This window comes from Salvia hispanica, chromosome 6, assembly GCF_023119035.1.
Source record: "Salvia hispanica cultivar TCC Black 2014 chromosome 6, UniMelb_Shisp_WGS_1.0, whole genome shotgun sequence".
NCBI classification, from domain to species: Eukaryota; Viridiplantae; Streptophyta; class Magnoliopsida; order Lamiales; family Lamiaceae; genus Salvia; species Salvia hispanica.
In genome coordinates, this window is record NC_062970.1 from 13675751 (window position 1) to 13690094 (window position 14344).

General features: G+C 33.1%; 2 protein-coding genes across 3 annotated transcripts; both read right to left on the minus strand.

Moving 5' to 3' along the window:
- Positions 1 to 7730: 7730 nt before the first annotated feature.
- On the minus strand, positions 7731 to 10576 carry LOC125193383 (protein disulfide-isomerase 5-2-like). 2 transcript variants are annotated; one of them, XM_048091161.1, is made up of 5 exons: positions 10326 to 10576; positions 9968 to 10071; positions 9573 to 9733; positions 8540 to 8847; positions 7731 to 8276 (listed from the first exon to the last, which is right to left on the minus strand). In XM_048091161.1, exons 1-5 carry the CDS (start codon positions 10566 to 10568, stop codon positions 7965 to 7967), a joined length of 1128 nt encoding a protein of 375 aa, XP_047947118.1. In that variant the 5' UTR covers positions 10569 to 10576; the 3' UTR covers positions 7731 to 7964. The 2 variants fall into 2 exon arrangements, with proteins under 2 accessions (XP_047947118.1, XP_047947117.1); XM_048091160.1 differs by having other exon boundaries at positions 9363 to 9733.
- Positions 10577 to 11290: 714 nt separating this feature from the next.
- Positions 11291 to 14287, minus strand: LOC125196432. The gene is made up of 3 exons (XM_048094947.1): positions 14013 to 14287; positions 13162 to 13271; positions 11291 to 11844 (listed from the first exon to the last, which is right to left on the minus strand). The coding sequence occupies exons 2-3, from the start codon at positions 13253 to 13255 to the stop codon at positions 11618 to 11620; spliced, it is 321 nt and encodes a 106-aa protein (XP_047950904.1). The 5' UTR covers positions 13256 to 13271; positions 14013 to 14287; the 3' UTR covers positions 11291 to 11617.
- Between the last annotated feature and the right edge of the window lie 57 nt (positions 14288 to 14344).

The window sequence follows — 14344 nt, forward strand, 5'->3', positions numbered from 1 at the left end:
AGTTGGATTGTAAAGAATTGTTTGAAGAATTGAACGCGATCACAATTAAGATCGTGGCCAGATCGTGAATTGAACAAGAATTGAAAGAGAATTGAAGGAGAATGACAATTGCGATTGAACGGAATTGAAGGAGAACGAAATTGATCGTCGACGATGGAAGGAACGTCCCCCAAAGGTTTTGCATATTTGGGATATAATTTGTAATTTCCTAAAATACCTCGGCATGTTTTAATTGAATAAAATTAAAAATAAATTGTAAATTAACCCTAGCCACAAGATTAAGAAAATGGAAGGCCTAATTTAGTCCTGTTGGGCCCTTAAGAATGGTTCGACATTGATCACAACTTAATATATATATATATATATATAGGGAGATGATAAAAAATAAGATGCATTTAAATCAAGAAATGCAGCCAAACCCGGGCCATGGATTAGATGATCTAATGGCCAAAAATTTAAACCCTAAAATACAAAGGTCATAATTAAGTAGTTTTAGGTCATATTATAAGATTCGGGTTTATGTCATGTTAAGATCATTTTAGGTCATGCTTTGTTAGCATGACATAAAAATAAACTAACTATGACATAAAAATGGCCTATGTATGATCTTGTTTTGCGTTTCTGTATTTAAATCTAGTCTTTATGGATCAAAACCATATATATATATATATATATATATATAGGGGAGCATTAAGCTCCTTTTACCCCTTTAGATACTATTTCCTTCATAATATTAACCATTAGATTAGAGATTTGAGCGGTCAAATCAAGATTAAGAACCGAACCCGTGTTGCATTATGTCATATTCGTGCATTAGAGGTATAAGAGAAAAAAGGCACTAGATTACAATAATTAGGATTTTTTGGGAAAAAACTGATTGAATACCATTCTAATTTCATCATTCACTCTCTCTCATCAACCACGTTCCTCAATTCTTCTCTCCACAAAAAACCTACCGCCCAAATTGATGTCGAGAAAAACTTCCGCCATCGTCTCCGCCGTAAAAACGTGGTAGAATCATGGGTCATCTGCCGAAAAAATCAACGTCGTTCCGATTCCGACCCTAAAGGACCGATTTTTAGTTCTGTCGCGATTGAGTTTCAAGTTCCGATTTTGGTTTCGAAGATTCGATTTTGGTAATAAACACTTTTAAATCGTTTGGTCAATTTTTCTATAAAAAATGAAATTGTAATCTATTGAACTAGGTTCAAAAATTTATTTAATTTTTTAGTTTATTCTTGAGTTGTATTTGGTATATGTTCGATTATCGGTGAAACCATACGTTTTGTATATGTTTCGGAAATTGTCGATTTTGTGTTCCTTGTGTTGTCGATTCGTCCATTATTGACGATTTGGTTGATTATTGAGTTATATCTATATTTTTTGTCGATTTGGATGAAGGAATTCAACGGATTTCGTTGGTGTGTATTGGGGAACATCAATGATGAAGAGGGCAAACCCTTCAAGAGTCAACCAACACAGTAAGGTTCGTAATTGTTTCCCTTTGTATTGATGCATTATTCCTTGGTTGTACTACATTATTGAACATTATCTTGCTTTATACGTATTCATAGATAAATTATGCATTATTGTGAATGTTGTGTTTTCATGATTTGGTTTGAATATGAAACGATTGGTCACAATTAGATGAAGCATTTTTGTTGGTTGGTGCATTATTATTTTATGGTTTTGATGTATGTGGTAATGTTCATGTAATTCAAGCATTGTTTCAATTGAATTGATGCATTATTTGGTTGAAAATGAACATTATTTGTTCATTGTGTTTACGGATAATAATATGTACATTGGTTACATTGAAACAGTTTCAAATATGTACATTAACTTATGCATTATTTAGTTGAAAATGTACATTATTAAGTAATGGTGTGTACGTTTTTAAGTATAAGCTAAACTGTACTATTTCTAAGTTTGAATCTTTGTATTAGTTACCCAATTTGTAACAAATATTTGCATTATTAAGTTCATATTATGCATTATTATGCTGATATTATGCATTACATAGTAGACATTTTACATTATTGAGAAAAGGTGTTTATCTATGCATCGGATAAATTGATTTTTATGCATTATTTACTCATTTGTTAACATTAATGTGCAAAATTTTTGGCATTTGGAAAACTCATGGAATACATGTCTTTCTTTTTTTTTTCGGGAAGTAAATCGCTTGATTTTGATGAAGCATAGATGATGTAATTCTAATTGTATTAGCCCGAAGCTTCGCATAGATTATCGGAGGACAAAGCAGAGACAAGGACATCCCGTAAAGAGTGGATAGGATGTAGGGGGGAGAAGTATGGGGAGTGATCGTATGGATACTTTATGGATAGCTTAATGTTGGAAGTGATAATATCGGGCTTATTGGTTAGCTAGTTGTGAACAATTTCAAGTTTTATGAACTTGTGCAAATTAAGCTTCAATCGTGGAGAACATTCGATAACGAACACTACACATAAAAACAAAACAACATGCATATCGGAATTTATAGTCATTATATGCCATTCGTACATTACGGGAAAAAATGAATGCATTATAGATCGATATTGTACATTACATAAATCGTGAAATACAAAAACAGGAGTCCTATGAGAAAATAAAGTCAAATCTTTGAGGAGAAAATCAAGCTACTTTCCATAACTAAATCAAATGTGAAAGACAATAAGGCCCTTTTCGATTATTTTAATGAATATAATTTAATTAATCGCCTATTTTGGGGGCCCTTAGATCTTCAAAGGATGGACAAGATTAAAAAGGAAAAAGAACAAAATATGAGAAAGTATATGAATACATCCCTATATATATATATATATATATAGGGATGATCGTGTCCATAACAAATTCGTCAAAAAACAAAACAAATCTGGCATTGGATCTTGTGATGTAACCGTTAGATTAATGACACGTGTCATCTAATAATATAGATTGTGTAGTCTAATAATGTAGCTCGATGAATAATGTAACACGCTTTAGTCTAATAATGTAGATTGTATAGTCTAATAATGTAGCTCGTTTAATAATGTAACGTTTTCCGTAATAATGTATGATATTATGATCACGACCCCCAATCAAAGGGACCCAAGGGCCAGATTCGTTTTGATTTTTGAATTTCCATTATGGACCATAAATTATATATATATATATATATATATATATAAAAAAAAATTTTTAGGGGAATTATTTAAAAATTTGAGAAATGGGGTCAAATGGACCACTAATCCACAAGATTAAAAAAATGTCAACAAATACCACATTATGTCAAAAAGGGGGGTATAATTGTAATTTCAATAAAAAAAAAGTTTAAAAACAAAAAAACGTATTTAACCCAATTTTTTAAAACCTCTTTAAACTCTTAAAAAATTTAAATCTTTATCTTTATCAATTAACCCCTTTCAAAACTAAAATTCCCCTTTCTTCAAAATTCAAACCGAAAACATTCCAACAGAGTTTTCTACAATGACGATAAAAGAAAAAAATAAAAAAGAATCGGTTGAAACATCTTTTGGCAATTGGCAAGCAAGTCGAAGAGAATAGACATTCCAAATGGGCCTTGAAATTTTTTCGTTAAGAAATTGATTCAAATTTAAGATATTGCTTGTTTTTGGGTTATTAAAAAAATCTGGTTTTCTTTTTTATGAATTGTTTCCCCGCAAAATTTTTTTTGTTGATTAGCGATGGTAAAATCAAAGATGGAAACGAAAAATCTTTGGAAAACGGAAGAGAAAAAGATCCCCTTTCCCAGAAGGATTTTTTAAAAATTTTTTTAAGATTATTGACATTTTATATACTAGCTATTGACATAGCTATAATAAATACGGAGAGTGTATTTGTTTGAATAGGGGACATAATTATATTGACAAGTGTATGCTTTTTTGAATCGCCGTTGATGGGATTTCGAATTTACTCCAATTTGGGGGATCGTTGGAATTTGATGGGAATTGGGGATGATTTCTTTTCCCGTTTTTGGGGGAATTTTCCTTCTTCGATTTCATTGTAGTTGATTTTGATGTGATTAATACTAGAATAATTAGTTTTCTTAGAATTAATTTCGATGATTTTTTTTTATTAGAAATTTGGAAAAGCGAAATTTAACATCGAGAACATCAAGCATCCCCTTTTGGGAAAGGATTTGTTTAAATTTTTAAGATTTTTGAATTTTATTAAAAAACATTGACATAGCTATAAAAGTATACATATGTTAACATGATATCGATATTGTGAATAGGTATGTTTTTTTAAGGTTGCATAGTTATATTCACTTTAAAACGGATCAATTTACAATTAGACGTCTTAAAAAAGGGTATTAAAAGTGTATGCTTGTTTAATTTTTGGAATAGTTATATTCACATTAAAAAAAGGGTCATTTCACTAATTGATTGGCTTTGTTTGGCGGTGGTCCCGGGCCGTTGCGTTAGCCATCAAGAGGCCGCGGCCGATGAAATGGGGCCTTTCTGCGGACCCGGATTTCAGGGAGGGCCCTTTTTGGACATGCTCTTTGATGGGGTGTGTTTCGGGGGGGTCGTGGCTCCACTCCGTTCCAAAATATGGCGTTTTCAATTTAAGAATAAAAAGAATGGTGGAATATATATATATATATATATATATATCCCGTATTTTTTGGCCCCGATGATGTTGGGGGGGAAGGGGGAGATGATATCGGGGGAGAGAAAGGCTTCCCCCGGTGAAGTTGGGTCCATGGGGGGAAGAACAAGTGCCTCAACAACAAATCCCCGATGTTGAGGGTGTTGGGTTTCCCAACCCTCTAAAAAAGAATTCCTAGTTTGTGCTTAATCACATGAATTACGGGAAGATCAATCTTGCAAGGTCCAAAAACCCCTCACACATCAAATCTAATTTTTATTTGGGAGGGGTGTGATAGGGGTTTATCGCACTTGGAACCAAACATCCCAACGTGGGAAAGTTTGTTCATTTGCCCAAAGATGTTCCTTCAAGACAAGCCGATTTTTTGACCCCGGAAAACAATATCCAATCAATAGTTATTCAAAAAAAAAGAAAGTTCTTGAAGATTTATAATTTCCAATTTTTAAATTTTGGGACATTTCTTTGAGAATTTATACTCTTTTTTGTTTACATATTTTCTGAGGGACATTAGATTACTCCGCATTTTATATACTAACATTGTAGAATAATTTAAAGCGGTTGAAAAAAAAAGAAAAATATTCATACATCGCCGGGTTTTGATCCCAAAGGGGGTTTGCCAAAAATCCCCTTTCCCATCTCACCACCACCCCAGCCCAAGGGGAAAGACAAGTTTAAAGGGAAAAAAGAAAAACAAAGAGAAAGGGGAAAAAGAAAGAAGGAATATTGTTAAAATAAAATAACTAAAACTAAGATTAAATAGTATATTGTTTTTTTTAAAAAGAAATGTTTTTGGCGGTTAAAGTGTAGTTAAAATTTAGTTATAATTGTTGTGACAGATTTTGTTGTTAAATGACTTATAATTGTTGTTGACATGGTTTCTATGTGTAGTTGAAAATTTTTTATTTTTTTTATAATTGTTGTTAACATGGTTCTATGTGTAGTTGACATAGTATGTAACATATTGACAGGGTTTGGTGAGTTGAAATATGATTTTACATGACTTATGTGTCGGACCGATTTTCACCATAGTTGACATAATTATATTAGTTTTTGAATGACTATATATATAGTTGACATGATTTTTAACCGTAATAACCTTAAAAAAATGAATCATAATTGAGCAAAATTAAATTATATGTTTAAGTAATCTTAAATTTATGACTACATCTTTTATGTTAAGTAATCTTAAATTATATAGTTGGGGGGTTTTAAAACTTTTTTTTGGATTTGAATTTTTAAATTAAAAGGTATATCAAATGTTAATCATCAACAAATGATTAAAGCAACAAATATAACCAAATGTCAACTTGTATAAAGTGTCAACAACCGAAAACAAATATTATAATTAATAAAGAAAATTATAAGATAGATGTCATTAGAGAGCAAAATCAAATATCAACAACTAAGAAGATAATGTCAATAACTTTTAGATATTTTAAAACAAAAAAAACTCGATTGTTGTTGACATGGTTTCATGTATAGTAATGGCTTTCGTGTAGTGAATGGGAAATAGTTGACATGGTTTTACGGAGTTGACACGATATGTACCGTAGGGCATGACGTATGTACCGTTTACACGATAGCACCATTGTTTTACATGGCTAGTATATATATTTACATGATTTTTTAAATTTTAATTAACCTTAAAACATGAATTGAAATTTTAATTACCCCCCCAGGGGCGGGCAAAGGGCGCCATATCGGAGAGCACGGGGGAAGTTTATCCAACGATTGAAATGTCAACAACTTATAACCAAATGTAAACAAAGTATAAAGTGTGTAAACTCGAAAACAAATCTTAAAATTAAAAATAAAATCATACAAAATGTCAATAGAAGCAAAATAAAAATCAACAACGGGGCTTGTTAGTTGGGAACTTAATTGGAATTGGACATTTTCACCCCTCATTCACAATTTTCACAAACATTATGTCAACTAAAGGGGTAATTGTCATTTTCGCGATAACTAGAGCATTTTTAATACGATGTAAAACATTATTTAGTAACTTTAAGTAAAAACAAACGTTATTTAGGAACCAATTTAAAGAAACATTATTTATGTCAACTATTATGTCAAAACAACATTTTACAAATAATTAATTAAAACAATATTTTCATGTCAACATTATATTATATATTAACAAAACGTTTTTCATATAATTCATGTCAACAACAACATTTTACATATAATTCATGTCAACAACAATGTTTTACATATAATTCATGTCGTTGAAGCCCGGTTTGAAAACAATCCAACGATCTAAGGGCCTTTCCGAAGTCCACTATAAATTTTTCCAAAGCTTTTTACTTGTTAAATGTCACCTTCCCTAAAATATTCCCCGTTTTAATTTTCAATCAATCAATCAATCTTAAAGAGAGATGTTATGCAAAAATTGCAATTTTAACTAAGTAATTGAGTTTATACTACACAACCGCCAAAAAAAAAAACCCACACAAAATTTCATGAATTATAAAATCAAAAATAATTTGGGGACTGTACCCCATGGTGGAAAAAGGGCCCCAACATGGAATGTTTGGGGTTGATCTTTTTAATACAGCCCTTAGGTTCAAAAAATTATCAAGGAACGCAACCAACGATTCATTTTAAATTATGCAAATTGTATAAGCAAGCAATATAAATTGGAATAACAAATCCCACAACATAATGGGAAAATATGAAACAAACCGAAAGATAAGTCAACAGATATCTTTAAATTTACCCCCCGCCCAAAATCTCGACATCATATCAACTCCCCTTTCATATTAAATTAATCTGAAAATATTTATTGTGTGGCAAAATCTGGACCACTCATTTAATAAAAATGAGTGACTAATATTGCATCTCATTTCCCAATTAGCCTAAATAATCTCAATTGATCACAATCCTATATATATATATATATATATATATATATATATATATATATATATATATATATGGGTGCGATCATATCATAACTCATATTTATGTGATAACCTAATAACCCTATCATTTTATGAGTCAAAAGTATCATTTTTACTAAAAAATGATATTTATACACGATAAAATGATATTTTTTCAACAAGCATAAAATGATACTTTTATTCTATAAAATGATATTCTGTTCCATAAAATGATATTTTTCGTCCATAAAATGAGGGTTATTATATGGATTATACAGAGAATTAGTATATTCAATATCAACACACACAACAGCGACTTCTAAACAATTTTTTCACGTATCCTACCAAGTTTGAATTTCAATAACCACTGTTCCTCAGAAATGAACATTAGAAAAACAAATACTGTAATAAATAAACAAAAACTATTTGTCATAGCCATTTCAAGTTGTGGATAGAGGAAAAACATCAATCCTCCTTGAAAGGGCCAAGTAGTTCTTCGGATTCTTGGTGAAGGGAGGAGCTCCTTTGCTCGACAACCTTATCCCGAGTGCCAACAGTTAGAGGTTCGTCTTGCACCATTGCAACGATCAGCACCACAGCCAGCACAACACAGATAAGAAGGAGAGCAACTATGATTGCCACTTTTGAATTCATGAGACTCAGTAGTGATGGACCAATGATTCTTTTGTGTATCACTCTTCCTTCTCTGTAACCCTCGAGGAATCTTGAGACTTGGGAGGCCATGTCTGTTTTGTCTCCATTTTCTGAACCAGTAACCTGTTGAGTGAGGGATCAATATCATGAACAGGATAATGTTACATGGAATAGAGCATTGTCAATGTTGGAGTTTGAATTAGAAATATCAAAACCATTGCATAAAAGCAACAGTTTTGTGGAATACAAGCATGTTTTACGTACTAAATGCATCATTCTCTCTGTATTATTCACAAGGAATTGCTCAGATTCTAAAATATTAAGATTTGTCATATTGTTAAAGTCGTTTGAGTGAAGGTAGCTTCTGAAAATAAAGAATCACCTACCAGATAATAATTCTCGTTGCCATCCCATACAACCATCCTCGGAAACTCAGTTTTCATGTCCACTTCGAATGATTGAGCAAAATCCTCCCACTGTTGTAAGCCAACATAACCAAACACCAAATCGCGATTTGCAGATGCAGCAGCCTTAAGAACTTGGAATAGTTCCCTAGATTTCTCTTCCTTCTCATCCTTGATAATAGTTAGAAGAACTTTCCTTTCATCATCTTGCAGTAACTTCAGTGAACCTTGACTTATAGGAAATACAAGTGGGAGCAAACTCTTGCTTATGTAATCTTCAAGGGATTTTTCTGCATTCAGCGCAAAAAAAACAATATGTTCACCGTGATGTCTGAGGTCATCCTTGTTCTATTAGTTGAAATGACACATGTTAAAAGGTTGAAATTTTCAGCAAATCATTATAAACTGTAAATAAATATCTAACTTGGATCTATAGTTCTATATGGGCTGTTTGGAATGATCCACCCGGGCAAGATGGAGAGCAAACAACTAAGAACTACTGAACTAGCATAGCAGAGATTCTACAAAAAGAGCTCAATTTAATTGAATGAGTCAACTGTCACCCAAGTTACAATAGCATTCAATTGAGCAACTTTTCCACTAGAGTCAGATAAGGCCTAACCTTTGCTATCCCTGCTTAACTTAAACGATTAGATGCTTACAGCAGTTCATGAGATCGCTGTGGTCCTATGACATTTGCAGAACAACAAAAGATAAATGTAATGATGCATCCCAGTCAGTGATTATAACAGGAGCCACAATATTAAGTGAAAGCCATTGATTTGACAGTCAGATAAGGCCTAACCTTCAAATGGCCCATAAAAGACGCTCTTTTCATCATAGGCCGGATAAATTGCAAGCAAAGCAGGAACCTTATTTAAACCATATGATGTCACAATTTCATCAGAGAAACCATTAGCAACAGAAAACCATGCTTTCTTCTTATTCTTAACGGCTGAATCCAATATCACCCACTCGTTCAAGCCAAAGCCTATGAATATCGGAAAATCAAAACCTGCTGCTTTAACAAAGTCTCTGACATCAGAATCCGAACTCAGTACAGAAACATCAGGAGCGACGAACTTTGCCAGCGATTGAACAAGTAAATCAGCTTTCCTAGGTCCATAGTATTCTGTGGGGACTCCATGCATAAACATCTTTAGAGTTGGAAATCCACTGCATTGAACGTAACAAAATACTATCACTCTTCCCATTTTCCCAAATTCTTGATGCTCATATATTTCACTGAATCTAAACTTCTTTTAAGGAGTCCTATCAGGATAGCTTCCATTTATGCTATCAATTATTATTTCTATGATCAACTTCTCCTCAAAAGATATCTATACTACCCCCATAAACACACACACCTACATATATGATCAAAAGAAACAATAAACCATTGCAACGTACTCGACATTATGCTTAGAGGCAAGCTTTTTGTGTTTGTCAGCATCTACTTTTGCCACAACTATAGGCTGCCTCAACCCAGCTAGAACAGGAGCTGCTCTCTCTAACTGCAATTCAAAATTCACAATAATCAGCCCTCTGTAAAATGGCTAAAGCGACGTAATACATAGCACTCAAACTACGTTAAAGCGATGAACACAAAGAAATTTAACTGCACGAACATAGCGTATTCGGCAATCAATAACCAATACCAATAATGCACGTATGAAAATAAGTAGAAAATTTAGATGCAGAGAATCAACAAGAAGCAAAATTCACTTATAAAATTGAGAAATTAGCAGAAAAGAATAAAAATTTCAACCTCCGGCATGAGGCGATTGCAGTGGCCACACCATGGAGCGTAGAAATCGACGAAAATATAATCGAATTTGGAAATTGCGGCGTCGAAATTGGAATCGTCGAGCTCCAACACACTGCCATCCAATTTGAACTGGTTTCCATTTGCGGTGATCGATAGAGAGAGAGAAAAGGAGAATACGAGGAGCAGTGATCGGAGTGAGATAATGGAGGAGGAGGAGTGAATCGTTGGAGAAGAACAAGGCATTATGATTTATGAATTTTATTAATTTATTCATAATCGATCATTCATTCGTGAATATATATATGTAGTGAATTTAATTACTCATTAACTAAAATAATATTCATGTTAGGTAAGAAACAGATTTATCAAATTAGTTTGATTTATTTAGTTAAATCTCTAAATGTAGTTTTAAAGGAAACTATGAAATTGAATTACAATTATTTGACACCAACTCCACCATAACTAAAAAAGTGAGTTTTGGATAATCAAACCATTTATTTTTTCATATTTTCACACAATTTTTTTAAAATGATTCAATGCACATCAGTTCCAATTTTTTCTATGTTAAACTATGCCGTTTCACTTGTGAAACAATATTGCAACTTCCCAAAATCAAAAGAATGGTGTTGAAATTACAATATTTTAAAAGTTACTAGCATTATAAATAAGAGTATTGGTTGCTAAAATTATGTAATCTTTGATCTTTCCAGTAAACTTCGAAGTTAGAAATTTATTTATATTTTTGTTTAATCTTGGAAGGCATGTCATCTAGTTTTACATATAAGAACATGCAATGCCAACAAATAATTTTGGCTTTACCCCCATGTATGTATGTGAGTTAGTAGATTATGCTTCATTAAACTGGTTTGGCATTTGCCATAATCTGATATACTTTTTCTCTGGACAGTCTACAACTTTTGCAGCAGTTATTATTGTGACTGTGTGTGTGTGAGAGAGCCATCGAAGACGATTTCAAAATTATGTTATTAACTCCCAATATGCTCGTCAACTTTGATAAAAATCAACTACAAAAATGCTGAGTGGTAATGGAATTCCATATCCAAATAATAAAAAAGAAAAAACTTGAGAAAAAAAAAAGATATTGGCCAAGGCAAATCAAGAAAAAAAACTCAAGACTTCTTGGCTCATACACAAACTCTAATCATGGAAGTGAAGCAGGTCAAACCTACCGATAATCTCTGTGCTCTACCGTATGGGGATCCTGCTCATTATACGTCCGTTGCCTTTTAGAAACCCTGAGCTGAAATTACCTTGTACACAGTTAACACCAGCTACTCTTGTTTTGCACGGTCTGATGATGAATCGTCTTCAGTTGTTCCTGGCTGCTGCTTTATGCTAGCCTTTGCATCTGCTAAGAATCTAGGATCCGGCTCGTGTTTGTCTGAGGAGGGCTCTTTCATGGCTGAGATGATGTAGAGTACGATAACCACGTTTACAGAGATCACTGCAAGGATTCCACTCCACAGTGTCAGGGACTCCTGGGACAAGCTAGCTGAACCTGTTACAAATCCACGAGAGATGAGTGGCAGCAACCTTGTTTTTTCACACACACATAATTGCAATTGACCCTTTTTAGTGAATAAAATTTGATAAAATTTGAACAAATCATATAAGGGGAATTATTTCTGAATAAATATGATTTCTGACCAAAATCTTGAATGAGAAACCATTGAAGTGGTATACATATTTTGAAGTCTGATTAATGATAAGGGGGCAATTACTTGGTGTGATAGGATAGACCGATAATACATATTACTGACTATGTGTAGGATAAGATGGTCAAACAAACTCAAAATGGCCCAATCCATCAATGTAAATGGTATATAAGCTTGGAATGATTTTATATATCCATCGCATCACTCAAAGTAAACGCCTCTAAGAGGGTTAGGTTATTACTTCATCTGGTTTTGCCTAGAATAGCTACCAAACCATATTACCAGATTTCCAAATAAACCGACCAAATCGAGCCGGATTAGCCAAACAATGTCAGTTAGTTTGCCAGTTTTCTTTGGTCTTTTCGGTTTTAGCTTCTATCTGATTACGATCTTACCAATGAAACTAATCAATATCTCATAACTAATAGTACAAATCAACACTCGTCAACAAAAAGCTAAACACTCACATATAGCATTTTATTTTGGCTTTTCCAGCCGGAATCACACAAACCAACCAGAAATCAAACTTTCACACTTTCTGTTAAAAATTACTCCCTCCGTTCGTGAAAAGTTTTTTTTCTATTTTCGGTAAATGGACCCCACTTTCCACTAACTTTTTAAACTCGCTTTCTATCATAAAACTAATAAATAAATATGGGACCCTCATTCCACTAACTTTTCAACTCACTTTTCTTCATGTTTCTTAAAACCCGTGCCGAGTCAAACTTGGACAATATTTCATGGACGGAGGGAGTAGCTTAACTGAACTGAAAACCAACCATTTTAACTTAAACATGTTCAGTTGGTCAGGTTTGGTTCCCTTCAATTTTTAATATTTTGCAGTTTTCTTCTCACCCCTAATAAACAGTAGTATTACTGTTTTTGCCACTAGTATGTAACTACAGGTACTAGAGACAAGGTGCTTTTGGAGCACTAAATAATCAGCAAAATATTTTCTTGCTCAAAACAAGAGTTATGCTAACCAATACAAAATGCTATTGCAGGTAATCATGCAGATGCATCTATTACTGACAACCACCAGCAACAAAGCTATCGTATGTCGAATAGAAGGTACATTTACAAAGCGCAAAGCTAAAAAGAAACCATAAATCAAGAATGTTAAGGCAATCAATGAGATTGAGTTGTAAGAGGAGGATTACCAGGGAATAAATTATTGTTGAACCCATATAAAACTGCAATAGGCACGGTCCACATAAGTATCGATGCAATTACGAACTTGCTCATGACTTCCATTTTCAGATCCTCCAATCTGTAGACATGTTTAGATTACAAGGTATCTAACAAAACGAACAAGAAAGCTAAGAATTCATCAAAGTCGGGCTATGGTAATCATGTGTGATGATGAATAAGTACACGGCAAGCTTATCATGATTCATGATTGAAATTTGAGTTCAAAGGGGTAACTTACAACCTAACCAAACTAGATTCTGATTGAAAGCATCATCTTAGTCTGGAAATCGATCGCGATAATTGAGTCGCAAGTATAGCCAACATGATAACTACAAATTTGAGTTGATCAAAGTAAAACAGCAAAGTCTATACTGCAATGAACTTGTTATCAATAAGAGCATCATTTACTATGAGCTTCTTTTTTTTCTAGATATAGTTGAGATCTTGCTATTCCAACTAATGAAGTCACCGAATTTATGTATATATTCTACTGAAGTTGCCAAATTTATGAAGATCAAGACAAGATCTAAGAAGGAAGGCATTCAAAATCTCACTTTGAACTTCGACAACAGTTCAGGGGCACAAATAACTTTCTCAGAAGCAAAAACACAAACTAACTTAGCTTCGTGTCTTCAACGATAACGAAAGAAATAAATTTCCAAAACGAGCCTTCGAAGAGGCGAAACCACAGACAGCTTAACTTCGAGTATTCAACACGATTATCTCGCACACAAATAAAAAGGAGCAATTTGCCCAAACGCCCAACATAAAACGCATCGTAATTTTTTTTAAAGGATCACATTAGAGCAACCAAACTTACAATTGGGATTCGGGAACAAGGAGAGGATCAATTTAACGATTTTCAACTCGTTATAGCTCCTCTTTCACTTCAAATATACTCCTTTATTCGTCTGCAAACTCCTTGAATCTCAGCTCAAATCCACTGTTTAGATGCAATTAGTTGAATTTGAAACAATTGAATCGATATGAAGAGGCAACAAGTAATATGGGTCCGTGAATTCTCAAGAAATTTGAGAATAGGAATAAAAGTTTGAAATTTGAGTTTATTTACAATAGAATAATATATCAAGAGGGCTAAAACCTTTTCTTAACTATTTATATTACTTTTCTTTATATTCAATTTCAAATATT